At 37.8% G+C, this 27,658-nt stretch overlaps 1 protein-coding gene across 1 annotated transcript; it reads left to right on the plus strand.

The window, feature by feature from the left end:
- On the plus strand, positions 1–27,658 carry LOC108269498 (calcipressin-3). The gene is made up of 4 exons (XM_017475431.3): positions 1–282; positions 23,011–23,184; positions 23,349–23,520; positions 25,728–27,658. Exons 1-4 carry the CDS (start codon positions 196–198, stop codon positions 25,880–25,882), a joined length of 588 nt encoding a protein of 195 aa, XP_017330920.1. The 5' UTR covers positions 1–195; the 3' UTR covers positions 25,883–27,658.

Genomic DNA, 27,658 nt, shown 5'->3' on the forward strand with positions numbered 1-27,658 from the left:
TTGAGTCAGCGCGTGCTCAGGTCTCTTCAGTAGCGCATCTCAGGTGAACCCAGTGAACGCAGCACACAGAGAGCGGTGCACATTTATATTCAGTCTGACTCGGAAAGGAACGAGAGAGGAATAAAATCAGATCTGCTTAATAATAATAATAATAATAATAATAAAACATCACATTGTTGATCGTTTTAAAAGGGAATGCCATCGATCGATATGAAAGTGGAACTGGTGACGCTCATCGCGTGCGACGTGGATTCTGAGGTGTTCACGTCCGACAAAATGCAGGTACTGATCATTTGTTTGAAAGGACAGAAATAAGACATGCCTGCGTTTTGTTTGTTCGCTCTCTCTCTCTCTGTCTCTCTGTCTCTGCATGCTCAAGCTTCATAGCTGCATGCTCGCCAATCAGCCCAAGTGTTCAGTGTGTTCGCCCAGGGTCACAGTTCTAATATTCTCTCTCTCTCTCTCTTTCTCTCTCTCTCTCTCTCTGTCAGTATGTAAAATATTTAAGTTTGCTCTCCTTTCATCATAAGACAACCCGGCTATCAAGTGATTCCAACAACGATCTGACCCCTATGGTAAAATAAACACTTTGTGTTTCAATGTCAAAGTCTCATCATTACATTGTTGTTTTATTTGATCTATGCGGCGAAGGATGGTTGCTATGGTCGCCCAGACGTAACCACGCCCCCTGACAACAGGAGCCGTGTGAAAGCTTTTGAAGTGTCGAACATTTCAAACAAATCCTCTGAATTATTATTATTATTATTTTTAATTGGCAAAATATCCAAAACGCATTCAGAAATGGAAGTGAATCTGAATTTTTTTTTGTCACGTTATTTTGGGAGTTTTGCGGTCACGTGAAAGAACAGTGAAGCATAAATAAAATAAAATAACCACAGACTACAGGAATAAGCTGGTGCCCACAAAATAAAGAAATAAAAATAAAAAACTTAGTGAGAAAATAATTTCCTGAATGCATGTTGTTTGTTTGTTTGTAGGGAACAGGGCATTGTGGCTACTGACTGTTTTATTTATTTATTTTATTTTTTTTTGTGAATGAAGCTGCAGCTCCGCATTAACATTCCGCTGCACGCGTCGGTGACGTCATCGGTGCGCTAAAACGAGTGACGCGCGCGCGAAGCGCAGGGAGAAATTTTATAGACTCGGTAATACCGGAGAGAGGAAACGGTGGCCGGAGAAAACCTTGGTTTAGACGCATTGGCGAACCCTGGTCTCATACACACGTGCACACCATCCCCACTAACCTACCTTGACACTGCAGTGTGTGTGTGTGTGTGTGTGTGTGTGTGTGTGTGTGTGTGTGTGTGTGTGTGTGTGTGTGTGTGTGTGTGTGTGTGTGTGTGTGTGTTAGTTAGATAAGGTATGCAGAGATGCATGAGTCTAAATGCCTGTATGCTGTTGCAGATCTTCTCGAATGCTTCACTGTGTTTGTAGATGTTATTACATTAAGTTGTGCTTATTGCATGAAGCAGAATGTTAAACAGTTGTTCATTGGTGTATGTATGTATGTATGTGTGATGATTATAATAAAGATGATGTAATGCATTTCTTAATGTTTTATAGAAACATATACATGTCAAAGCAAGTCAAATTGTTAACTGCCATTCTTTAAAGAAAAACGGGTTTATTTGCCCCAGCGGCTCATGACGTTAATGACTATACAGGCCATCTGGGATTTTGTGATTGGAAAAATGAACGCAAAATCAAGCACACACTGCAATATTCGGAGGAGCTAATTTTTCTAAAGTACCGCAGATTTTCCGCAGATTAGGGCCGACGTGACATCACAACCCTCCTTCAGTCAAAGCCCTCTTCGATTCACGTGCGATGAACATGAGTACAGCTAAAAGGTCTAATTTACCAACAATCATCACTCAGTGCGTTTACATGGACAACAATAATCCAATATTAACCCGATGAAGATGATACTCTGATTAAGAAACTACCATGTAAACAGCAATTTTTTTATTACTTTAATCCGATTAAAGTCATACTCGAAGTAAACACAAATGGAATTAAGACATGTGGAGTATTCCTGTTTTAGTGGCATTATTGAAGTGCATTACAGACATGTACACACCTTAATCACACTATTAACGTCGTGTGAGAGTTTTCACTTGTATTTTGCGACAGGACACATACACACACGGCAGCGCTCACCCGTTTTACTGCAAACAAGAGAGCTGTGTCCAAAACCATGTACGTATCTACTATATAGTAGGCGAGATGCATGTATTTCAGTTACTATACAGTAGGTAAGTACACGGTTTGGGACGCAGCCCAAGGCTTCAAGCAGTCGTCTATTAGCACGTATAGCATGACAAATGATTAACCGCACTTGAAGCGTTCGTAAAAATTAAAAATAAAAACAGCAAAATTGTACACGGTACCATAACGAAGACCAACTGTACGTCGATACGTGAAATTCTGGTGGGACGTCAGACGGCGTGGTGCGTTGACGTAATGACGTGTGCTGTTAATTGATCTATGTTCTATAACATGTAAAATGGGAACATGATGGAAATATTCTAAAAGCAACTCATGTAAGCACCTTAATCAGAATATTGTCTTATTCAGAATAAGGTCAATAATTAGATTACTGCTGTATATGTAGTCACTGTGAAAAACCACACAAAACAATTTTGTGCAATTGTAATTTCTCCAATTCAAGCAGTTTTCTGATAAAAAAAAAAAAAAGAACAAAAAACCCTGCAAGTTGCATCACAAATTTTTGAAAAAAGGCAAAGCCACAAAAAAATTTTGTCCCATGCATCATGCATGGGGGCAGTGGTGGCTTGGTGGTTAAGGCTCTGGGTTACTGATCAGAAGGTCTGGGGTTCAAGCCCCAGCACTGCTAAGCTGCCACTGTTGGGCCCTTGAGGAAGGCCCTTAACCCTCTCTGCTCCAGGGGTGCTGTATCATGGCTGACCCTGTGCTGACAGGCTGGGGTATGCAACGAAAAGAATTTCACTGTGCTCTACTGTATATGTGACCCATAAAGACTCATTATGTATCATAAAGATAAGATGTCAATATTGACAAATAATAAAACTGAAACATACGGTCTGGTCCTAAGCTGGTTATGATTCAGTTAATTCCAGCACAAATTAAACATTGGTTAAAGAATGAACATTCACTCCATACATTATTACCTCCATTTTTTTTTTCACACACGCACTCATATTCAGAACAGGGTTCGTCATTGAGTTCTAACTGAACTGAATGTTCAGTCACCACAGAAAGTGTAGCATTGCAGTATCAGACACAGTGTGTGTCTCTGGCAACACACACCCAGGGTGAAGGTAGTACACTGTACACAGTCGGATTACCTGTGTTGAATCAACTGTTTGCTTGTGTCCAAATAAATGAAGCGTATAGCCATCCTTTTGGTCAGGAGATGAGTCATTGTTTGTATGTGGCTAATCATGACTGACTACACCTCCCAGCAAGCCTTGCTTCCCCTGCCGTGCTAAACCCTAATCACACACGCACACACACACACACACACACAGCATCTCTCATGTGTGCTGTTAAACCTTGTTTATGCTGTTGCTACCTTGCTGGTCATTATTTTTTGTTGTGGCTGCTGGTCAGGGACTGGTCAAGATAGACATAGAAACTGAGAGATAACCATGAAGAAAGACAGAAAAGTGTCTCTGAACAGCACTCCATGTGTTCCAAGCGGTTTTTATTTAGTCATTCATTGTACTCTTTATAAAAGACAATCGAGAAAGAGAGAGGCAGAAGGAGAAATATAGGAGGTTGGAGATTGATTGATTCGAGTGTGAATAATCATTGTTTCAGCTCTGGTGTAAGAAGATTAATACACTGCACTAACTGGTGCTCGTTATACCACAGACAACAAACACTTCTTTTGTCATGTCTGTTCATTTTTGCTTTCCTATCTCGTCATGGTTTATTGCATACGGTCATGTGAAAAAATAAGTACACCCCATGGAAACGAAACTGGTGGCTTTTTTGACATGTTCGGACAAGCAAACATTTGATCATCTTTGAAACTGCCTATTAATAAAGTTGATATACTTGAAGGAAACCACAAGGAAAATTGGATTTTTCAACCATTTATTCAACAGAAATATAAATAGATGTGATATTTTTCTGTGGAAAAGGTAAGTACACTCTTGGCCTCAGAAGCTAGTATTGCCCCTTTAAGCAGAAATAACCTCTTGTAGGTGTTTTGTATAATTGTCCACCAGGCTTGCTGGAATTTTTGACCACTCTTCCATGCAATATTCTTTCAGTTGCAAGATATTTGAGGGTTTTCTTACATGTACTGCCCATTTCAAATTCCCCCACAACATTTCAATGGGATTTAAATCTGGATTTTGACTAGGCCAGTCCATAACCCTTCATTTCTTCTTTTTGAGCCATTCCTTGGTGGATTTGCTAGTGTGCTTATGACCATTATGCCATTGAAAGGTCCACTTTCAGTTCAACTTCAACTTTCGGAAAGATGGCCTCACATTATCTAGAAGCACTCTCTGATATAATGCAGAATTCATAGTTGAATCAATGAATGCAAGCTGTCCAGTCCCTGAGGCAGTGAAGCAACCCCAAACCATTACATTTCCACTATTGTGCTTCACAGTTGGTATGAGGTGCTTCTCCTGAAAAGCTGTCTTAGGTCTGCGCCAAACATGTCTGTTACTGTGGACAAACAACTCTGTCTTTCAGTCATCTGTCCAGAGCACATTATTCCAAAAGGCCTGGTCTTTGCCTATATGCTCATTGGCAAACTGTAGTCTTGCAAAGGCTTTTTCCTGTCACGCCTCCCATGCAGGTCAAATTTGTGTAATCTCTTTCTGATTGTAGACGCATGCACTTTAACACCAACAGTTGCAAGACTTACTAGCAGATCCTGTGATGAAATTTTGGGGTTCTTGGAGACTTCATTTTGCATCAGACGGTCTGCTGTTGTGCTGAATTTGCTGGGACGGCCAGTCCTGGACTAACTGGCAGTCATTTGAAATCTGCGCCATTTGTAGATGATTTTCCTTACAGTGGAATGATGTATTTCAAATAATTTGGAGATCTTTTTAAATCCCTCACCAGACTCAGACATCCACAACCTTTTTTTCTGAAGGCCTTATAGATCTCTTTAGATCTTGGCATGACGACACCACACATCTCAATAACAAAGGGTACTCCAGACACTAGATATGAGAGGGGTATAAATAAGACCGGTTCCACCTGCACTCCCTAAGCAGGTTCTAATCACTGGCACCCAACCCTGAACACCTGATTCTAGTTTTATGGAATTGAAGGCGTGGTAAATGTAGGCGTGTACTTAATTTTTTCCATATGACTGATCTGTTTTTTTTTTTCATTGAAAATTACTACAAAATGTCAGTTTTATCTGTCATTTGATAGTGTATCAACTTTATTAATAGGCAGTGTTTCAAAGAGGATCAAATGTTTGCTTGTCCAAATATGTCAAAAATGTCAACAATTTCCATAGGGTGTACTTATTTTTTCACATGACTGTATTCATTCTCTCTCTTTGTCTCTCTGTGTCTGTCTGTCTGTCTGTCTGTCTGTCTTTTAACATTTGACACCAGACCGTGTGGTAACATTTTGCCCTTGTTTTCATGGTCAGGTGACCTGTACCATTTTAAAAATAAATAAATAAATAAATGAAAATTAAAAAAACATTGTACACTCTTTTTCTCAGGATACCAAGAGCACTGAACATAGACGGGTTATCACAAGTTGTAATTTAAGTCAGACAATCACCAGACCAGGCAATGTTTTTCCAGTCTTCACCTGTCCAGTTTGAGTAAGTCTGTGCCCACTGTACTCTCAGTGTCCTGTTCTTGACTGACAGGAGTGGAACCTGATGTGGTTTTCTGCTGTCGGAGCTCATCCACCTCAAGGTTTCACATGTTGTGCATTCTGAGATGCTTTTCTACTCACCACGATTGTAAAGAGTGATTATTTGAGTTACTGTAGCCTTCCTGTCAGCTCAAAACAGTCTGGCCGTTCTCCTCTGACCTCTCTTATCAACAAGGCATTTCCACCTGCAGTACTGCCACTCACTGGATGTTTTTGTGCACCGTTCTCTGTAAACCGAGACTGTTGTGCATAAAAAAAAAAAACCAGGACATCAGCAGTTTCTTAGAAATTCAATACTAGCACCAACAACCATACCACAGAGTCGCTAAGATTCCATTTTCCACGTTCTGATGTTTGATGTGAACATTATCTGAAGGTCTTGACATGTATCTGCATGTTTTTATGCATTGTGCTGCTGCCACAGGATTGGCTGATGTACAGGGTTTCCTATTAAAGTGATTAGTGAGTGTACTACCATACTGAAAAGCATGTCAGAACAGGAGTGTGCCTGTAAAGCCTTTATGTAAATTGAATAAGCGCAGTGTAATTAGCCGAGAGTTTAAGGTTAAAGCATGATTGTAGCATTTGTTAGTGTTTTAAAATTATTTAATTTTGAACGTGCACTTTAACCTTTATTTACTATACAAACAACGTCATTGCAAGGAGTAGTATAATAATACTTATAAAAATGAATCCTGACAATAGCACAAGCAATTCTCAATCTTTTTTTTATAGTCTCGCTGCCTATGATGGAGTTCCCATGCCAAAAAGACAGCCATGTTTACCTTGTCCAGCTTTAATATAGATTTGATTGGAGTGGTAATATGTCCAGCAATACTGAACATTCATAGTGTAGAAGCACTGGTTGCACAGACGTGTGTATTTTTATATAGAATCTGACAGTGCAGGAAAAACCTGTTGTTTTTTTCTGCTGCGGAGCATGATACAGAATCACACCGTCTAATGGAAAATATTTGAATTGCTGACTGTGATCACAGCTTTACATGATCTACAAGCTTTTGCATAATATGAGGTTTTTGACATTTTACTTGAAGCTTGTATAAAGTTTTTTTGGTCTGACTCTTCTGAGTCCTATATTATAAACGTTAAAACAAAGTACAATGGGTTTTTTTTGGTATCTAGCTGTTAATCTAAAGGTTAATCTATAGAACAGCTACATTTGTTAAATTATTTTAATGACGGAGTAATAGAAATAAACATAGTATTGCATCATTTTATTTTTACATCAATCTGTCAGGTCAGGGATCTGTAGAATACATTCAGAAGATGAAGCGATGTTTGTCTCCGCTGCTCGGCCAATAAAGTAGCTTCAGTCTTTACAAGCTACTTGGTTTAAAAGGTGGAATTCCACCTCTTGTGGGAAATATTACAAGTAGGAAAGGTATCGGATACACACCAAGTGCCCGCGTGTTGCTCCAGGCTAATCGCTTATTTATTTTCTGGTGTTCATCATGTCGACTCGCACTCATTTTGGTAATGAAACATTCTAATCGCTTGATCACATTGAAGCAATTTAGGTGATTAAACTAGTTTAAACAAAGGGCATGTCACTGCAGTGAGAAAATGAACTTTCTGATGGCAGAGTTTAAATATTCAAATTGACCGCAATTCGTTTAGGATTAGAAAACTACTTTGAGATATAGTGTGTGGTTTGGGACCCAGACTAGCTGGTTAAAAATCACAATTCTACGAGTTTTAACAGTATAGCAATCTTCAATAGTGTTTGAAAACATCCCCCATGGTTTCCTCCGGGTACTCCGGTTTCCTCCCCCAGTCCAAAGACATGCATGGTAGGCTGATTGGCATGTCCAAAGTGTCCGTAGTGTATGAATGGGTGTGTGAATGTGTATGTGATTGTGCCCTGTGATGGATTGGCACCCTGTCCAGGGTGTACCCCACCTTGTGCCCCACCTTGTGCCCCATGCTCCCTGGGATAGGCTCCAGGTTCCCCGTGACCCTGAAGAGGATAAGCGGTATAGAAGATGGATGGATGGATGGAACATCCCCCATTGAGTACAATGGAAAACAAATGGAAGTTCCATTTGGTCATCTGCTTAAGGTTTCTATACGTAAAATGAAATGTGGCATAGATTGTACTTCAGACCTAGAACCTCTACAACTATTGCTAATGTTAGTAAAGATGCATCCATACCATTTTATTTGTTTTGGGGTTTTTTCCCTCATCAATCCCGATACTGATACCAAAATGAGTAACCTACTTAGAATGAATTAATCGGGATGTCAAGTAACATTTTATTTAGCTCTGTTTATGGTGTACATGGTGGCCACGAACTGTGCACATATATCCATGCACATACGCTACACTAGGCTTGTTCTTGAAAACGTTAGCTAGCTTTTAAATGCGCTGCAGTAGCGAGCTAGATTAGTTTCCTTTGATAAAGTTACAGTGGAGAGGAGCGGGTTTTGTGTCACGTATGAAACGGCGATAAGTTAAGTACGTTTTTGTTTCCATTATGTCAGAATCCCTTGTTGTCATTGAACAATGATGAGTATTGTCATTAACAGCATACTGGGTAAGCCCTGTTATTTTCACTCCCCTAGGATTGTCTGGAGATCTTTTTTTCCCCTCATCTAGCAAAGTATTTGTGTTGCGTTTTATGTTTAAGATGTTTTAATAGGTTACTAGTAGAAAGATGATGTAGTTCTTCCTCTTGATATTTAAACAGAGCACACTTCGCAGTCTGCTTTGTTTTGATTGGTATCATTAATCATGCAATGTGTCCAGAGCATTGTCTTTTTGTATTACCTGTCCACGTACACTAGGTTTATGTCATATAATCACGTGGTATCGGATGTAAGGTATCAGACCTATACACGATACCAGGTATCGATACATCCCTAGTTATTTGTGTTTACTGTTAACACCAGCATCTCTAAATAACTCTCATTTTAATAGGTGCAGTTATGTGTTGGGTAACAGACACCTTACCGTACTTATGGGTTCTGTACCACAGTCAGGTGAAAAACATGCTATTTGTCCTTCTACGCCACTATAATGAGGTGGTGTTGTTCTGTGTCTGATAGATGTGTGCGTCTTTCAGTCAGGCAGGATTTGTAACATGAGAGGGGGAAAGGTTAATGAAGTGAAGGACATTACGTAATGTCCACCTGAATGTTTGGGAGTCTGTCGAATGATGTTTGGTTAATTTGCCTCGTCAGCTGTTTGTCAGGGTCAAACTGTCAATATTTTAATAGATCTCATCTCTGTGGCTGGGTGGGTTATTTTAATATAAGAAAAACAGATAGTAATCTGAGAAGCAATAGCCGTAGTCTGGATACAAAGCCCATACACGTCTATGCAAACACACATGCCTATTTTTAACATCAGTCAAACTGTTTTTTGCAAGGCTCTATTTAAAGTGTGTTTTCTTGCTGATTTAATGGACGCCATGGTGAACTTTAGCTCTTTTTGGCCATAATAGGAGCAGGGTCTAATAGCAAGAAGTCATGGCATGAGTTTCATAACAAAACTCTGAATCATATCAGAATGTCATAGGTGAGCGAATGTATCTGGTCTATGTCTGAGTAAGTCAGAGCATCAGGCAAAGGAAAGAAGGGCCCTTAAGTTGCGAACTACTGACCTCCGATACAATTCTCACTTTGCTTCCTAAGCCTGATCTCATATAAAACGTGTACGTTTAAAAGAACAAGTATGACATGGTTTTACTTTCGTAAAAAATGGATTCATAAGTAAAGGCAAACGAATTGAGCCATATACAGTGTGAATAGTCACCAGTTGGCAAGTGTTGAATTGCATTGTCTCTCAAATACACCAAGAAGACACCTTATTGATTGACTGATGGATTATTTGATTGTCCTAGGTCTTTCAAAATCTCTTAAGAGTTTCAAAATCACGGTATCAATCATGTTATCTTTCTTGTAAACCAATCTGGGATTTTTTTTTAGATCTCAAAAGACTGCTTTTGAAAGGAAAACCAGAGCCTTGCCATAATGCAGCATGCACCTGTATTAATAGGAACTCTGTAACCCTGCACCCTTTTTACAGTCACAACAGCATTACATTTGTTTACTTTTGTTCAGCCAATGAATCCAAACTGTTTGCGCTGATGGAGTCTGAATCAACCTTTGCACCAAACACTGTCATCACCCCAAACAATGGCTTACACTATAATCCAGATAGACTGGGTTTCTTTATCTCTGCTTGTGACTTATTCAATACTAGTGGCCATGACTGACAAGCCATGAGTTAATGGCCTCTGGGGAATGTTCCATAACCGGCATCACCATCTATCATAACCATCAATAGATCCTAAGCAAATTCTTATGGTCACGTCATGTGCCATGTAGTGTTCCAGTATTCTTTAACAATTTGCAATCAAGCATCGTAATCATTTCTCTGTAGAGGTTCCAACCAGAGCTGTAGTTCTGTATGTTATACAGCAGCATTTATATTATGTCTGGTTTTATGGTTCATGCATTAAAATCATAGGCCCTAAATCTCAGTTATGTCTCGAATGTTGCCCAATATATTACAACATCAGAATTTCAATCAGAGTTCTGCTGATAGGGTTTGATTTGATATTGAGACAAAATAAAAGTTTTCATAATCAACCTACGTTTCTGAGTTGAAAAATGGCAAGTTCTAACCATTGACTACTTCTCCATATTAATGTGATTTTTATTGCTTTATGTATACTTTATTCGCATCTTCACAGATTGTTATCTTAAGTAGGGCTGGGCGATATGACAAAAATATCATATGATTCTTGAGGAGGTTTCTACGATATACTATGTGTATCACGACGTGTAATTTAGCTGACAGTCTGAGAGTGACGATACGTTTCTTTAATGCCTAAGAATTAAAAAAAATTACGTCAAATCAACAGCGTCCATTCAGGACCATTTCACTTGTAATTATTGAAAACATTAAAAAATCACCATACCGACGATATCTCAGAAAAGTGTATCACGTAATCATTTATCATGATATAGATGATATATTGCCCAGCCCTGATCGTAAGCAACACAATTGTTTGTTTTTTGATTTTTTCATATTTGATCGCATGCCTTGAGTTCGCTCCAAGTGGAATATAAACCCAGGTCTTACTGAACTGCTAAATATGCCACAAATCTTACAAACCAGCCATATCCTTGAGTTGCGTAGAGTGTCGCCTTCATCTTAATCTTGACTGACCTTTCCATGAAATTGCAGAGAGACAATCAGATTAGTCAACATTATAGGAGATGAAGATGATTCGTTTGATGGGGACAAAAGCAGGAAGTCATCAGGAGTTCTCGAAAAACTCAACAACCCGACACTACTTTTCTCTTGTGAAATCACAGCTTTATTAATCTGCTCTTTCTGTGAGCAGTAATACCTTGAGCAGTCCACGTACCTGTTTTGCACTGTTCTATTTGTGCACGGTATCTGATAACAGTTTATTGGAATAGAGTTTTTACATTGCGCTCTACTTCCACTCTCAATGCCATTGGGCCACTAAGCTTTGCCAGAAGCTGTTAAGCTTTGCCAGGTTAATTAAACATCTTGTCTGTTTAACATGTTCATTTTCTTAATGAAAAACAACTCTGTTCTTTGTCCAAAAATCATTAGAGTCCCAGTAGTCTGCATGCCCCCAATTTATTTATTTATTTTTTAAATGATTTTTTTTCTCTGTGGTTAAACAAGCCAGACTTTAATGAAAGCACTTAATTATGCGCAAACTGAAATATGATTTCTTTTTTTTAGTATTCGAGTAAAATTAAATCAATGCTATTTAAATCACTCAATATGTACATGATTATAAATGTAAATATAACAATGCGTAAATGTAAATGTTGTCCAGGTTATCATAAAAAAAAGGGCTTTTTGCATTTCATATAAAAACCATTTATAATGTCCATATCTACTTTTAAAATTCTAAACAATGTTTGAATATCTAAGGGACTCACAGAGGACTGGGGTTTGAGAGCAAAAAGGCAGAATTGATTGAAATTCCCATAATATAATCATTTGACAATTTGTCAAGGTGAAACACAACAGTTTAAAGGAGCAGTGTGTCATTTTTTTGAGCCCTCTGTTGCCTGCTAAATAAATTGCAATTGCAATTTTTAAAAAAAAAATGTTGACAAGCTGCCTTCTTCTGCAACTGACCCCACTTCTTCTGCTGAAACTTTGCATCTTGGATGAACTTTTTTAAGGAAAAGGGGCAGAACTTTGTAGTGGTGGAACTCATTTTCGGACCAGAAAAATGACAGAATATAAACAAGAGAATACTAAAATAAAGAAATTAGTGCGAGCCACTATGTCTATGGCAATATTGCAAAATCCAGTTTTGAAAATATAACTATGACAATATATGATTATTATAGGTCTAGAAACACATTTGAAAATGACATACTCCACCTTTTAAGAGACTAGGGGCCATATATAATGGTTAGCAATGTTACAGACTCTTTTCTAGCATTACAGACTTGCGATTTACTAAACAGTGCCTAGAATAAGACCCAAGAGACAGTTAGCACTGTTTTGCGCTTCATTGCTTCAGTATTTTTTCAGACTTACTTTGTCAAATTGGAATAATTGGTTCATTACAATAATCTCCACACTATCATTTGCACATTGTCAAGGCTGATGGTGATTATTGGCTTTGCTATTGTGTGTACATTTAACGCCCTTGAATAGCTGGGGTTATTTTTAGCTCCAACGTGGCTGTAGTTATTCCGCTAATAGCTACGGATTAAAGGAAACATCAACGGCTACCAAGACAACACGTTCAAAAAGAGACACCATTTTGTGAATACAGTGTCTCACATGAATTCATGTATTATGAATTTATAGACAGTAATAAAGAATGATCGGAACCACAAAAGGAATTGTACAGTCCATGTTTTGCCAAAGCTCTCGTCAGACTTCACACCCTCAAACCTTCTCTCTGTAGCAGCTGTACATTTGGTATTGGAAAGAATGTCCGTAGCTGTGCTGTGAATTCTGTCTGTGGGGTGTAATGGCGTATTATTCAGGCATACACCCTGTGTTTCTCCGACTAGCACCTGTTCCCATAGCTGAGATGTACAAACATCAGTGCCTGGTGGAATTCTCAGCTGTTACAAAGCCTGCTGTACAGTATACCAGCATGAAGGTCCCAGATCAGCCTGTACAGTATTATGGTTTTTCTCACATTTGATCATATAGATCAAATCACAACATACTGTATTCATGTTGTAGAGATTTACGGGAATGCAGTGTTTGTAGAGATTAACAACACACCAAACTGGCACACTTTCCCACCACGTCCTAGTTTGAACTTTAAATTTAGCCTTATCACAAAGGTCAAAATAAAACCTAGAAGTCAGCAATATTTATCTGACTATGTCCAATAAATGTACAGAATTAGGTTAAGATCTCTGAGGTAAACTCATTATCATTTACAATAAAGAACACGAACCTGTTTACGCTGAGTAAAATATCATTATAGGAAACTTGCAGCACTTTTAACGCAGTGCTCTGTGTTGAGGGAGCACCAGCGTGCTATTTATTTTAAAGAGCTACACTGTGTGAAAGAATGCAGTAGGTTGACCTTCATATTTTTAGCTCAGCGGTTTTTTTTTTTTCCATTAGCAGGTCAGAAGCAGGCCAGTATATGTTTACTTTGGATCGGGTTGGAAAAAATGCTAATTCCACACAGTTCCACAATAATAAACAATTCAAGGTTAATAACCTAGTATGAAGTTCCACATTAACACTACAAACAGTAATCTACACGGTTACATGCTACCTCACTTCACAAGGTTCATTCTCACGCTGCAAAATTCTCACGCTAATTTCATGCTCGCTCCACAAGAACTCCAGAAGAATCCGTTCGAACTCCACAAGGTTTCATGCTAAGTCTGGAAGATCCCCCGTTAGCGCCGCAAGATTTCATACTAACGCTACACGGGTCCGTTCTAACTCCACAATGTTTAATACTGATGCCAGAAGACTTCATGCTAACTCCACAGGGTTAGCTACAAAAGAATCCATTCAAACTCCACAAAATGATAACTCCTAACTCCAGTAGAAACTGCACTGACACCACATGATTCTGTACTAACTCTACAAGGATCCATTCTAAAGCCACATGATTCTGTGCAGCTGAAACTCAACCACAAGAACCCTTGATGGCTCCAAACACCTTAATCTGCATTTCAGTACTGTTCTTTTCATGTCCTAGTCGACTTGCCTTCACCATTTTCCATTGAGGGAGTCCTGGACACCGTATTAAAGGGCTGTTCCGTTACTGTAATAGCCCAAGAGAAGTTTGTTAGATGTTAGTTTGTTAGGGATCAAGTAAACATGAAGATAGACTTCAGGAGTTGAACTTTCTACCAACTCATTGTGATCTGACCTAATTTAATTCCTGCTTCTACAAACAAATCTGTTTGAGTGGAAACAATACTACTATGGAATCATGTCATTTTTGCACACCTGCTGATGTCACCTCTTTAGTCTGCTAACTGCAGTTGCTGGGTGAATCATTTATTGCTTTTATAATTGTTTATATTTAATTAATTTAATTTACGATCAGCTGCAAATAGACCGAACACTGACATTACATTACACACCAGACATTACACACTCTCTGAATGTTTAACATTCACTTTCTCATTTAATCTTTCTTTTTTGTTCTGTCCCTCGCTCACACACACACACACACACACACACACACACACACACACACACACCCACACACATATTCCCGGTGCATTCTCCTGCATTGTATCTCTAGAAAACATACCCACACATACATGTAGTTTATAGAGAAATGGTATCTGTTATCGTCTCTAAAATACAACATGGCAGCCGTGTGCTGGCCGGAGTGGCGGAGTGGAGCTGGAGTCTGTAAGAGTATACCAGAGTCAGGAAGTGCACTCAGAATGCACCACCATGAATTAGTGATCGCTGCGTCCTCTCTAGTTACCACTCCATGTTACAAACACATCAGCACTCATTTCAACATTCTGATATTTCTTTCCCTGTATTATCGCTCTCTTTCTCTCTCTCTCTCTTTTTCTCTCTCTCTCTCTCCATCTGTGACTTCCTGGGGTTTTTTTTCCTTGTCTGTTTTCTCCCTATTTTTTTTCTCTGACACTTTTCTCTCAGTTTTCTCCCTTTTCTCCCCCTCTCTCTGCGTCCCTGCCCTCTGATGAGGCGATCATTTAGATGAGTGAAGTGTGCTGCGGCAGCTGGTGATGACCTGTCCTCCATCTCTGATGAGACGATAAACACTAGGAACCCATCGTTCCTTTGTCTTTTCAGAATAGACGACGATGCAGAATAGATGCGGTTTGATGTGAAGTAGTTCAAAAAGGTTCAGAAATTCACAAAGGAATGTTTATTCCATTGCATATTATTAATTCATAATCAGAGGGGTTTAGTAGAGTATAATTATTATATTCATACAAGTGAACTGCCGGTATTAGGAAATAATGAGTGAGAAATTACATGTTGTAATGGTCACCTAATATTAAATGCTGAATGTTGATGTGGCTTTTAAGATGACTTCTTATATAATAATAATGAGTCTTTATTAGTCACATATACATTACAGCACAGTGAAATTCTTTTCCTCACATACCCCAGCATGTTAGGAAGTTGGGGTCAGAGCACAGGGTCAGCCTTGATACAGCACCCCCTGGAGCAGAGAGGGTTAAGGGCCTTGCTCAAGGGCCCAACAGTGGCAGCTTGGCAGTGCTGGGCCTTGAACCCCCGACCTTCTGATCAGTAACCCAGAGCCTTAACTGCCAAGCCACCACTACACCTATGGTGTATGTTATTGTATGTATGCACGCTGTTCTTATGTGAGCGCGCACACACTGGTAGAGTGAGAGAGCTTGAGTGAAGAAAGAGATGGCTGCTCTTCCGCTGACTGCTGTTACAGTATACTAATATGTTCGTTTCCACTTTGATTTGTAGTGTTTAATAATTATAGATCAGGGGTCATCAACTGGTGGACTACGGTCCAGATGTGGAACTAGCGAATTACACTATATGGCCAAAAGTTTGTGGACACCTGATCATCACACGCATATGTGGGCCTTCCCGAAACTGTTGAACGCACACAATTGTATAGAATGTCTTTGTATGCTGTAGCATTAAAAATGTCCTTTATTGGAACTAAGAGGCCCAAACATGTTCCAGCATGTCAATACCCCTGAGCACAAAGCGAGCTCTGTGAAGACATGGTTTGCCAAGATTGGAGTGGATGAACTTTAGTGTCCTGCACAGAACTTTGACCTCAACCCCACTGAACACCTTTGGGACCGACTGCACCCAGACATCCTCACCCAACATCAGTACCTGATCTTGTAGCTGAATGAACATGCATCCCCACAACCACGCTCCAAAATCTAGTGGAGTGCCTTCCCAGAAGATTGGAGGTTGTTATTAATCTAAATCTGAAATGGGATGTTCAACAAACACACATGGGTATGATGGTCAAGTGTCGACAAACTTTTAGCCATATGATGTATTTCAGTGACCAGACTACTACAGAGAGCTTTTTGAGAGGATTTTGAATTGGATTATGCAATCAAATTCATTTATATTAATTGTTTAGCTAAAGGAAGCTCATTAGACCAGAGACTCGCTACATTTCTAGATTATTATTTATCAGTGCTAGATTTATTTACCCACTCTGGTATGGTTAGTGAACTGACAGCATGGTTAATTAAAAAAAAAAATTATAAGTTGCCAAGGAAAACCAAATGAATAAATATGAATGAACGGCGAATTATGCATTTATTCTCTCTGTGTAATATTAAAAACAGAAGTGTCTCATCTGTTCAAAGGTCTTGTGATTAGGTAAATATAAAATATTGCACAGAAAAAAAACACTATTTTATGACTATGATTGACCAAACTGAAGCTTTCGATCAAGGTCAAATGAAAGTCAAGCGCATTGAGTCCATTGGCGTTAGTCTAACTCTCTTTAAATTGAATGATATGGATTTAAGGTTGGACAGTATGAGCATAATAATATCACAGTAACGACTGTAATTACACAATAGTCGATCAGTTGACTTTGGTTGGGAGTATTGCGGATTTCAAAAGGAATTTAAAACTCCAAATGATCTATCCAGATGCTACTGCAGTTTCTGTAGTGATGATGATGATGATGATGATGATGATAATTATAGTTTGTTCTTATTTTGTGTAAAAACAGCACTAGATCTGTATGGATCTCTTCATAAAGCCCAAAGCAGAAAAGAAGCAGGCAGTGAAGAGCATATGAACCAGTTTATTCCACAGCCATAATTCTCCCAAGGTAGCCAGATGGTCTTGGGACAGAGAGGGGCAAGACATTAGAGAGAGGACAAGGTTGTCAGAAAGAGCGAGAAACAAGGGCAGTTGGGGGGAGGCAGAAGGAGAGGGATTATTTTTCTTTTTTCAGTTTTCAGTAGTGTCCAATAACAAGTCAAATAACATACTTTTTATTGCTTATGAGAAAGTATTGCAATTGTTACAAAAGGAAAGTTAAATGTATGGCTAAACATTTCTTAATAATGGATGCAGACTTAAAATGAGAAATTCTAGCCATTATGTGCGCATCTACATACAGTGCTGTGAAAAAGTATTTGCCCCATCCTGATTTCTTCTGTTTTTGTGTTTATCCCATACTAAATAGTTTTAGATCTTCAAACGGAATAAAACGAAGAGTAAACACACTATACTGTTTTTATTTATTTATTTTTATTGAAGCAAAAAAAAAAAAGGTCACCCATGTGAAAAACTAATTGCCCCCTTAAACTTAAAATCTGGTTGTGCCGCCTCTAGCAGCAATAACTGCAACCAAACGTTTCTGATAACTGGAGCTCAGTCTTTCACTTACTTCTAGTACTAGCACTTACTTATGCTTTGGATCATTGTGTTGCTGCATAATCCAGTTGTGCTCGAGTTTCAACTTACGGACTGAAGACCGGACATTCTCCTTTAGGATTTTCTGGTAGAGAGCAGAATTCATGTTTCCCTCAATTACTGCAAGTTGCTCAGTCCCTGAAGCAGCAAAGCATCCCCACACCATCACACTTCCACCACCATGCTTGACCATAGATATGTTCTTTTTGTGGAATTCTGTGTAAGTTTTACACCAGATATAATGGGACACCTGTCTTTCGAACAGTTCCACTTTCGACTCATCAGTCCACAGAACATTCTCCCAAAAGGTTTGAGGATCATCAAGCTGTGTTTTGGCACAATTCAGACGAGCCTTAATGCTTGGAGGTCATTTTTGCCCAGTGTCTTGCTGATGGTGGAGTCATGAACCTTTATTGATGCAAGAGAAGCATTTAGGTCTTTTGATGTCCTTGGCTCTTTTGTGACTTCCTGGATGAGTAGTTGCTGTGCTCTTGGAGGAACCTTCTTCCTCATCATTTCTGGAATTTCTTTCAACTTTGGCATAGTGTTTTACTGGATAAGACCTTTTAACCAACCTCATGCCTCATGTTGAAAATGTTCTATTTAAGTGTTGATTTGATTCAACAGGGTATGCTCAAGTCCAGCTGAACCTTTTTATGAATGCAGTTTCATATATTTGGAGAATTGGTAGCTACGGTGGCAAATACCTATTCACACAGGCCCAGTTGGTATTGGATTATTTTATTTTTTTTGCTTCAATAAAAAAAACAACAACTGTATTTTGTGTTTACTCAGGTTGCCTTTGTTTTATGCTGTATTTCGTTTGACGATCTAAAGCTATTTGGTACGAGAGATTCACAAAAACAGAAGAAATCAGGATGGGGTCAAATACTTTTTCAAAGTACTGCATGTACAGATCAGTGAACATTTTTAGCATGTTCGTGCTTGGAAAGAAGTCACAGCATCCAAACAATGGCAACACAGCATTGCTGGGATTGTCAACTTTCCAGTCAGTTGACCATAAACCTACGAAGCACCACTGTTTCATGTTAATAAAAAACAGTGAGCAGTTACTGAACAGCTAACAGCTAACAGCATGTGAACATGTTGTGTTTTATATGCATAAGCAATGAACTGAAGGTCATTGTTCTGATAATTATGTCCCGTTTACTAAAAGAAGACCGAGTGGACAGGGTGTGAAGGGTCAGGTGGGATTTCTCCCTGCTGGTTAAACATGAATAGATTAAATACAGGGATAGCTTAAAATTCAGCATGTACTGTATAAAAAGTTTTAAATCAATATCATAGACTTTATTTGGCAAATATACATTACAGCACATATAAAATACAGATATTTTGTTTGCATATCCCAGCATGTTGGGAAGTTGGGGTCAGAGCACAGGGTCAGCCATGATACAGCACCCCCTGGAGCAGAGAGGGTTAAAGGCCTTGCTCAAGGGCCCAACAGTGGCAGCTTGGCAGTTCTGGGGCTTGAACCCCTGACATTCTAATCAGTAACCCAGAGCCATAACCGCCATCCACCACTGCCCACCATTTAATTAACATTTACGGGTAGAAGAAAAGGAATTAGTTTATAGCCAAATTACAAAATGTATCAGGTTTTTAAAAAAATTTCAGTACCAAGACTAACACTCCTACCAGTGTCCAGGGAGATCACAGGCACCTACTCAGTCTGTCGCTTACTCATTTTTATAACACTTGCTATTTGTAAATCTTTTAATAGGTGTATTTATAAAAGTTTTATAGTTTACTATAATAACCCTGAAGCAAACCACACCATGACTTCATAATTCAGTGTTTATGTACAGTGTGCGATTTTTTTGTGAGATATTCCAATATTTTTAGAAAGCTATCCAAAGAACCCATGAAGAATCCTTAACTATATTTGGGCACACATGAACTTGGATTAAATGAGGATGCACTGTTTTTTTGTTTGTTTGTTTGTTGTTTTGTTTTACGGGTCTGTCCCCGGCAATGCATGCTCAACACTCCACCTCTCCGGAGTCCTATCACCTGCACCTCATTATCACCGCTATCAGGATCCGTGTAAGCATCCCAGACTCTCAGACACACACTGTGGAGCCTTGCACTTCCCATGTGCTTGTGCTGAACTTCTTGTTTTACTCTGTGTCGGTGTTACTAGTTAACATCTTTTTAAGTCGAACCATTCTAGGTTTCCTAAGTCGGAGTGTTAACCTTGACCATTGTTATCAATGTATACACTGTGTCTACACATGCCTAAGCTGCTGGCCTAAGCTGATGGTCTCTGTTTATGTCCTATTTCACTAGTCATAGCTTATATTGTCATTCTTGCTAATTCTGTTCTAGTTTTCGGCAAGGAAATGTCACGTTTTATGTACAATATTTCTATGTAATGACGTAACATGATAAGATAATCTGAAATAGTTATACAGTTTAAATGTTGTGCTATAGCAGTATAGATATTAAAGTAATAAATAAATAAAAAATTATCAGGATTTAGTGCACCACCTGAAATATGGTACAAGATTTTAAACACAATGTGAGGAATGTCAGGTGATGACATTTGGCACTGTGGCACTGTCCTCAGTATCAAAAGTCACAATTAATTATTTTTATATAATATAGTGTAGTATAATAATCACATTCTGTGACTCCATCGGTAGTCTCTAAATTTCTAAATAGAATTATTGCAAGGTCCCTAGAGTATATATATTGCATAGTGTAGTTCTTGTATAGTTTTTATAATATTGTAATCATCATGTACTCATATTGCTTTTTGATAAATAGTATATAGTATAGTTCTCCTGAGGTGTTTGTTTAATACGGTATAGTTGTATAGTTTTTATAAATTACAAGGTAGTATAGTTCTCATAGTTTTTTAAATCTAATATAGTATTATCATGTACTCATATAGCTTTTTGATATAATAGTATAGTTCTCATGAAATATTTGTATAATAAAGTATAGATATATTGTATAGGTATCATGTGGGGTTATTACATAGTATAGTTATCATGTGGGGTTATTATATATAGTACAGTTATTGTGGGGTTATTATATATAGTACAGTTATTGTGGGGTTATTATATATAGTATAGTTATCATGTGGGGTTATTATATATAGTATAGTTATCGTGGGGTTATTATATATAGTATAGGTATCATGTGGGGTTATTATATTTAGTATAGTTATCATGTGGGGTTATTATATATAGTATAGTTATCATGTGGGGTTATTATATATAGTATAGTTATTGTGGGGTTATTATATATAGTATAGTTATCATATGGGGTTATTATATATAGTATAGTTATCGTGGGGTTATTATATATAGTATAGGTATCATGTGGGGTTATTATATATAGTATAGTTATCATGTGGGGTTATTATATATAGTATAGTTATCGTGGGGGTATTATATATAGTACAGTTATTGTGGGGTTATTATATATAGTACAGTTATTGTGGGGTTATTATATATAGTATAGTTATCATGTGGGGTTATTATATATAGTATAGTTATCGTGGGGTTATTATATATAGTATAGGTATCATGTGGGGTTATTATATTTAGTATAGTTATCATGTGGGGTTATTATATATAGTATAGTTATCATGTGGGGTTATTATATATAGTATAGTTATCGTGGGGGTATTATATATAGTACAGTTATTGTGGGGTTATTATATATAGTATAGTTATCATGTGGGGTTATTATATATAGTATAGTTATCGTGGGGTTATTATATATAGTATAGGTATCATGTGGGGTTATTATATATAGTATAGTTATCATGTGGGGTTATTATATATAGTATAGTTATCATGGGGGTATTATATATAGTACAGTTATTGTGGGGTTATTATATATAGTATAGTTATCATGTGGGGTTATTATATATAGTATAGTTATCGTGGGGTTATTATATATAGTATAGGTATCATGTGGGGTTATTATATTTAGTATAGTTATCATGTGGGGTTATTATATATAGTATAGTTATCATGTGGGGTTATTATATATAGTATAGTTATCGTGGGGGTATTATATATAGTACAGTTATTGTGGGGTTATTATATATAGTATAGTTATCATGTGGGGTTATTATATATAGTATAGTTATCGTGGGGTTATTATATATATAGTATAGGTATCATGTGGGGTTATTATATTTAGTATAGTTATCATGTGGGGTTATTATATATAGTATAGTTATGGTGTGGTTATCATATAGTATAGTTATCATGTGGGGTTATTATATATAGTATAGTTATCATGTAGGGATATTATATATAGTATAGTTAATGTGGGGTTATTGTATAGTATAGTTATCATGGGGGGTTATTATATATAGTATAGTTATTGTGTAATTATTATATAGTATAGTTATTGCGGGGTTATTATATAGTATAGTTATCATGTGGGGTTATATATAGTATAGTTTTTGTTGGGTTATTATATAGTATAGTTATCATATGGGGTTATTATATATAGTATAGTTATCGTGGGGGTATTATATATAGTACAGTTATTGTGGGCTTATTATATATCGTATAGTTATTGTGGGGTTATTATATATAGTATAGTTATCATGTGGGGTTATTATATATAGTATAGTTATCGTGGGGGTATTATATATAGTAATTGTGGGGTTATTATATATAGTAATTGTGGGGTTATTATATAGTGTAGTACTCCTATAGCTTATTGATATAATAGTACATTGTATAGTTCTCATGAAGTTTTTGTATATTATATAATATAGTTATATAATTTTTATATATTACAATGTAGTATAATTCTCATATGGATTTTTATATAATAGTATTTAGTATAGTTAGCATGTAGAGTTTTTAATATAATTATAGTATAGTTATATAGATTTTATTTAATATAATATATAATTAAGCTTTTTATATAATTTAATATAGGTATCATACACAGTTCTTATAGTATAAGGCATAGTATATCATAGATATTTATATAAACTATGCATACCATAGAGCTTTTATATAAATAGTTTAATTATAGACTTTGTGAATAATAATGTATAGTATACATATTATACTGTTTTATATAATAGTTAACATCAGTTTTTAAATAATAGTGTAGTATGGCTATCACATAGTATTATATAATATAGTGTAGTAGTTATATAGTGAATTTTTAATATTCCATTGCGTGTTGGATAGAGTCATTAATCTAATAGAACGACAAATCTGTCTCTTACACAGGAGCGTTTCGAGTCACTGTTTCGGATCTACGATGAGCAAACATCCTTCCAGATGTTTAAGAGTTTCCGGAGAGTGCGGATCAGCTTCAGCACGCCAGAGGCCGCTGCGCGTGCTCGCATCGAGCTGCACGAGTCTGAATTCAACGGCTCCAAACTCAAACTTTATTTCGCACAGGTTTGTATTTATTTTAACTATATATTTTATAGTTCTATTTTATTGGATTTTGATCTTTTTAATAATGAATTTGAAAGCTCAACAGCAGCTCTGCTTTAAACCTTACAAGCAGGTAAAAGACAAAACAGTAAAGGCAAACAACATGCTTTCCTGTCGTTATTCAGGTGCAGAACTCGGGTGAGGATGTGGATAAGGCATATCTGGCCCCACCCCAACCTGTGAAGCAGTTCCTCATCTCTCCGCCCTCTTCCCCACCTGTGGGATGGAGCCAAAGCGAAGATGCCACCCCCGTCATCAATTATGACCTTCTGTGTGCCGTGGCCAAACTGGGCCCAGGTACACACGTACACACACACACACACACACACACACACACACACACACACACACACACACACACACCCAGCAGCAGTCAGCTCTATGTAGGCCTACATAGACACTGCTCATTGTATGTCTGTGTACAGTCATTAGGTCATTTGGTTGTGTGTGTGTGTGTGTGTGTGTGTGTGTGTGTGTGTGTGTGTGTGTGTGTGTGTGTGTGTGTGTGAGAATGTGAACGCATTTTGTGTGTATGTGAGAAGGTAAAGTGGGGACTCCATGAGCATTTTTGTATCAAGTACTTATTGTGTAAAAACTCCAAAGAATTGGCGAGCATTTTTGTGAATGAGTGACAAGCTAGGAATAATGATCTTAACACATCCGATATGACCTATATTAGTGCATGCAGCTCCCTCTGGTGGACAGGGGTGAACATGCAGGAGTACTGTGTGCACATATCTCATCAGCATTCTGTTACTCTTTCTGGTCTCTGTGGCAACCTTGATCTAGTAGATCATTGTCTGTGTGTCTGCATGTTTCCCACAGGGCATACGCCTTTAATTTGACAATAGCACAGTACAAGAAATCTGGTGCTATCTGATTTTAGATGTCCTGTTATTCATGGGAGCATGTAAAAGAGGTTTTATGGCAGTTGCGCCATGCCATATCTTATGCTCTACTTCAGTCCAGCTAGCAATTATTGTTTTCTCCTTAGTCTTTGCTATGGACTGAAAGTAGCATTAATACTTTTTTTCTGATCTGGTAATATCTGTTAGCCAAGGAAGGAACTGGCAACAAAAAAAGGTTTGTTTTTCAACTGATTAGTGGTTTGATATTCAATTCCAGACCTTTACATTTGAGGTTTTATCCGGTTATGAACTTCTTTATAGCCAGAACAGCTCAATCATCAGAGAGCTTTATATCAGCCAAAATCAAACAAAAGGGTGTGGTTCACTGACTCATCATGCATTGAGAGCAGAGTTGGTGTTTATTACTGCACCTCACCTCTCCTATTTCCTTGGATATTAATTATAGGCTTCAGGAATTGATCAGAAGTGGTCAGATTATTATTCCTATGCAGTTATAATAAACTCCTTTACTGGCACATGTCTGCTAACCATACCACTCCAAGCCCTGTTTTGACACTAAAAGCAGATTATTGGGATTTAATAAACAAGTGCAGGAAGCTTTTAGTACTTGTTATAAGATAAGTGGGGTAGTGTCCCTCTCAACGGCCAAAATTTCGGGTATTCCTAAACACTGAAGTTGTAAATTAAGGTGGGTTTTTTTTTTTTTTTTTTCTTCAACAGGGTTATTTCATTAATAATAATTTATTTGCTTAAAAATATCAGAAAAAACTTTTTGGTCACATTTATGCGAGGTCGAGGAAATATAAATTTACTATATGTAGGCTATTTTAACACATGATGTATTTATTTGTTAATGCAGTACATGAAACTTTGTCTCTCTGCCACTTTCTCTGTCCCGCTCTTTCTTTCTTTCTTTTTTTCTTTGAATGTCTCTGTCTCTCTTTTTGTTCTCTCTATTTCTTCTCTTGGCCAGTCTACCTCTCTATCTCTCTGTCTCTGTCTCTCTCTCTCTCTCACAGACACACACACACGCACACCAACAACAACAAATAAAGGAAAGGAAAAAATATGATGAATAAAATAAACACCAAACTTGAATAGATATTAATTAGGTTAAATATGTTTTACAGGAAGATGTGCAGTATTGAATTCATTTATATAAATTCCATAGCTATATAAAATATTTGAATGGATAGTGTTAGGACTGGATCAGATTAGAGGTTATTAGTGTTTCTTATATGATGAAGCGGGAATATGAACATAGCTCCCAGCCGTGCACTTCCTTCATGTTCCTTTAAAACACAGCTCAGTTTGTGCTCAGAGCTCAGAGAGGAGAGGTTTGGGATGATTGCTGTGAATTGATGGTAATATTCCTGTCTAATGTGGTTATATTTTGGACAGATCAAAGTGAAATGTGTCTCTGCTTCTTCTTCCTGTAGGTCACAGTGTTTACAACGTGTTTTTTTTTTTTTTTAATCTCTTTTTTTCTGTCTCTTTGACTCTGTCCCCGCCCCCTCCCCCCCCCCCCTCTCTCTCTCTCTCTCTCTCTCTCTCTCTGTGTCTATCTTTCTCTCTCTCGTTCTCTCTCTCTCTCTCTCTCCCTCTCTCTCCTTCTCTCTCTCTCTCTCTGTCCAGGTGAGAAATATGAGCTGCACGCAGGTACGGATTCCACTCCCAGCGTGGTCGTGCACGTCTGCGAGAGCGAGACGGAGGAGGACGACGAGGCCCGGCCCAAGATGAAAATCGTCCAGACACGACGTCCCGACAGCCCTCCGAAAGTCTACAACTAAACCTGCCTCTCTGCACGTTTCCTTTGTCTAAATCTCTTTCTCTCTCTCTCTCTCATATGGAGGCAAAGACACCCTTCATTTCAGCTCTAATTTAAAAAAAAAAAAAAAAAAACACTTCTAAAATCGAAAAGAAATTTAGAGTGGAGAGCGTTTCTCGCTCGCGATGGGAAAGGACCGAGTTAGTCTTGACTGGAAGAACTGACACAGACACGTCACTGTCTCACAGAAAGGCAAAGTTAGCATGGAAGGGTGGGGGTGGGGTGGGTTGGAGGGTGGATGGTTAAGAAACCTCCTGCAATCAGAGCACTTTTCATTCGCACACTCATGTAGTCTCAAAATAGTATAGCATTAGAGGATCAGTAGATATCTAAATGTATCTAAATGTAGTAGTAGGTGCTGAAGTAGTGGTTTCATATCAGGCTTTATTTCTAGCATTCAGTAACTGATCATGGAGGAGTAACACGAACGGAAACAACGGTTTTCCTTTTTTGCAGATTTTGACTCGTCACATATCAGGTGATGTGTAGGGTTTATACAGTCCACGTGATCCAGATGTGTGTGTGTTAGTGATGCATTAAGCTGCAGAGAGAAAGTGAGAAGTTAATTGTACACACACCAACTGCTGGTTGCTGTCTTCTGAAAGGGTTGGAATTTTTTTTTTTTTTTTTTTACTTATAAACTTGGAAATGTTTGTTTACTAAACTATATGTGTGTTGTTGTGATTAATATTGTTCTTAACATGTATTTGATACCAGAAGCATTCTTTGCATGTTAACTGCTATAGCTGAACACAGAGTGTTTTATACTGAACGACAGAAATCAAACGATCCTGACGTTAGCCTTCAATACATATCCTGCTGCTGCTCGGGAGTCTAGAAGGCTGTAAAGGCATTACGATCGGAGCGTTTGTCTGTATATCTGTAGTATAGTTGTCGTTTTATTTTAGTTTTTTGGGGTTTTTTTTTTTTTTTTTTTTTAGAGATAGCAGCTTCCTGCTGTGAATTACAGAGGAGGAAATCGTTTATGCATTTTAATTTTCAGTTCTTCGAGTCTAGTCTCAGCACGGTGCTTTCCGTCTGTTTCTGCTCAGCTTGCTTGGTGTTTTTGTGAAATCAGAGAATTAAACCCGTTGGGATTTTGTCATTTATAAAGAAAAACGCATAAACTCTCAACCGACGAAAGTCGTCACATGAAATGCCTTTTAACTTATGAAATAAGGTGTCATGTGATTAACATTTTGTGACGTAAAAAGAGCGGTGGAAAAGCAACGTGGAAAAGAATTCGTTCGGTATGGGAATTGTCATTTTGACTTACAGGTGCTTAGGACACAATGGCTTGTTTAAATCCTGTAAGGTAATCCTACGAAGGGTTCATTTTGCTCAGCATGTCCTCCATTTGTGCTGTTGAGGCACACACACGTTTTGCACGCCGCAGCCAGTTGCAACAGCAGAACGTACGCTCTTTCATATGATAGTTTCAACATAAACGGCTGCCATGGAAAAAAATAATAATAATAAATTATAATAATAATAAGCCTTACGTTGTATATCTTAAACTTTCCATCAACCCCCTAAAAGATGCGACGTTCATTATAAATAAAATTCAAACTGGACAATGTAAAAGAACACTTATACGTTTTTGTTTTCTTTGCATTCTATTAGGATGATTTCTTCATGTAAATAGTTATATCACATCACTCTTCATGGACAACTCACGGAAATAGGTTTCTGTAGCAGGGTGTATTTAAAAGTAAGGGATTATAATACAAAAAATTTG

Source organism: Ictalurus punctatus, chromosome 9 (assembly GCF_001660625.3).
Source record: "Ictalurus punctatus breed USDA103 chromosome 9, Coco_2.0, whole genome shotgun sequence".
Classification (NCBI taxonomy): Eukaryota; Metazoa; Chordata; class Actinopteri; order Siluriformes; family Ictaluridae; genus Ictalurus; species Ictalurus punctatus.

Excerpts from the sequence above, each read along its gene's own strand:
- LOC108269498 (XM_017475431.3), top strand. The coding sequence starts at position 196 with ATGCCATCGATCGATATGAAAGTGGAACTGGTGACGCTCATCGCGTGC. Across the intron at positions 283-23,010 it reads TCACGTCCGACAAAATGCAG|GAGCGTTTCGAGTCACTGTT; the intron begins GTACTGATCATT and ends TCTCTTACACAG. Across the intron at positions 23,521-25,727 it reads CGTGGCCAAACTGGGCCCAG|GTGAGAAATATGAGCTGCAC; the intron begins GTACACACGTAC and ends CTCTCTGTCCAG.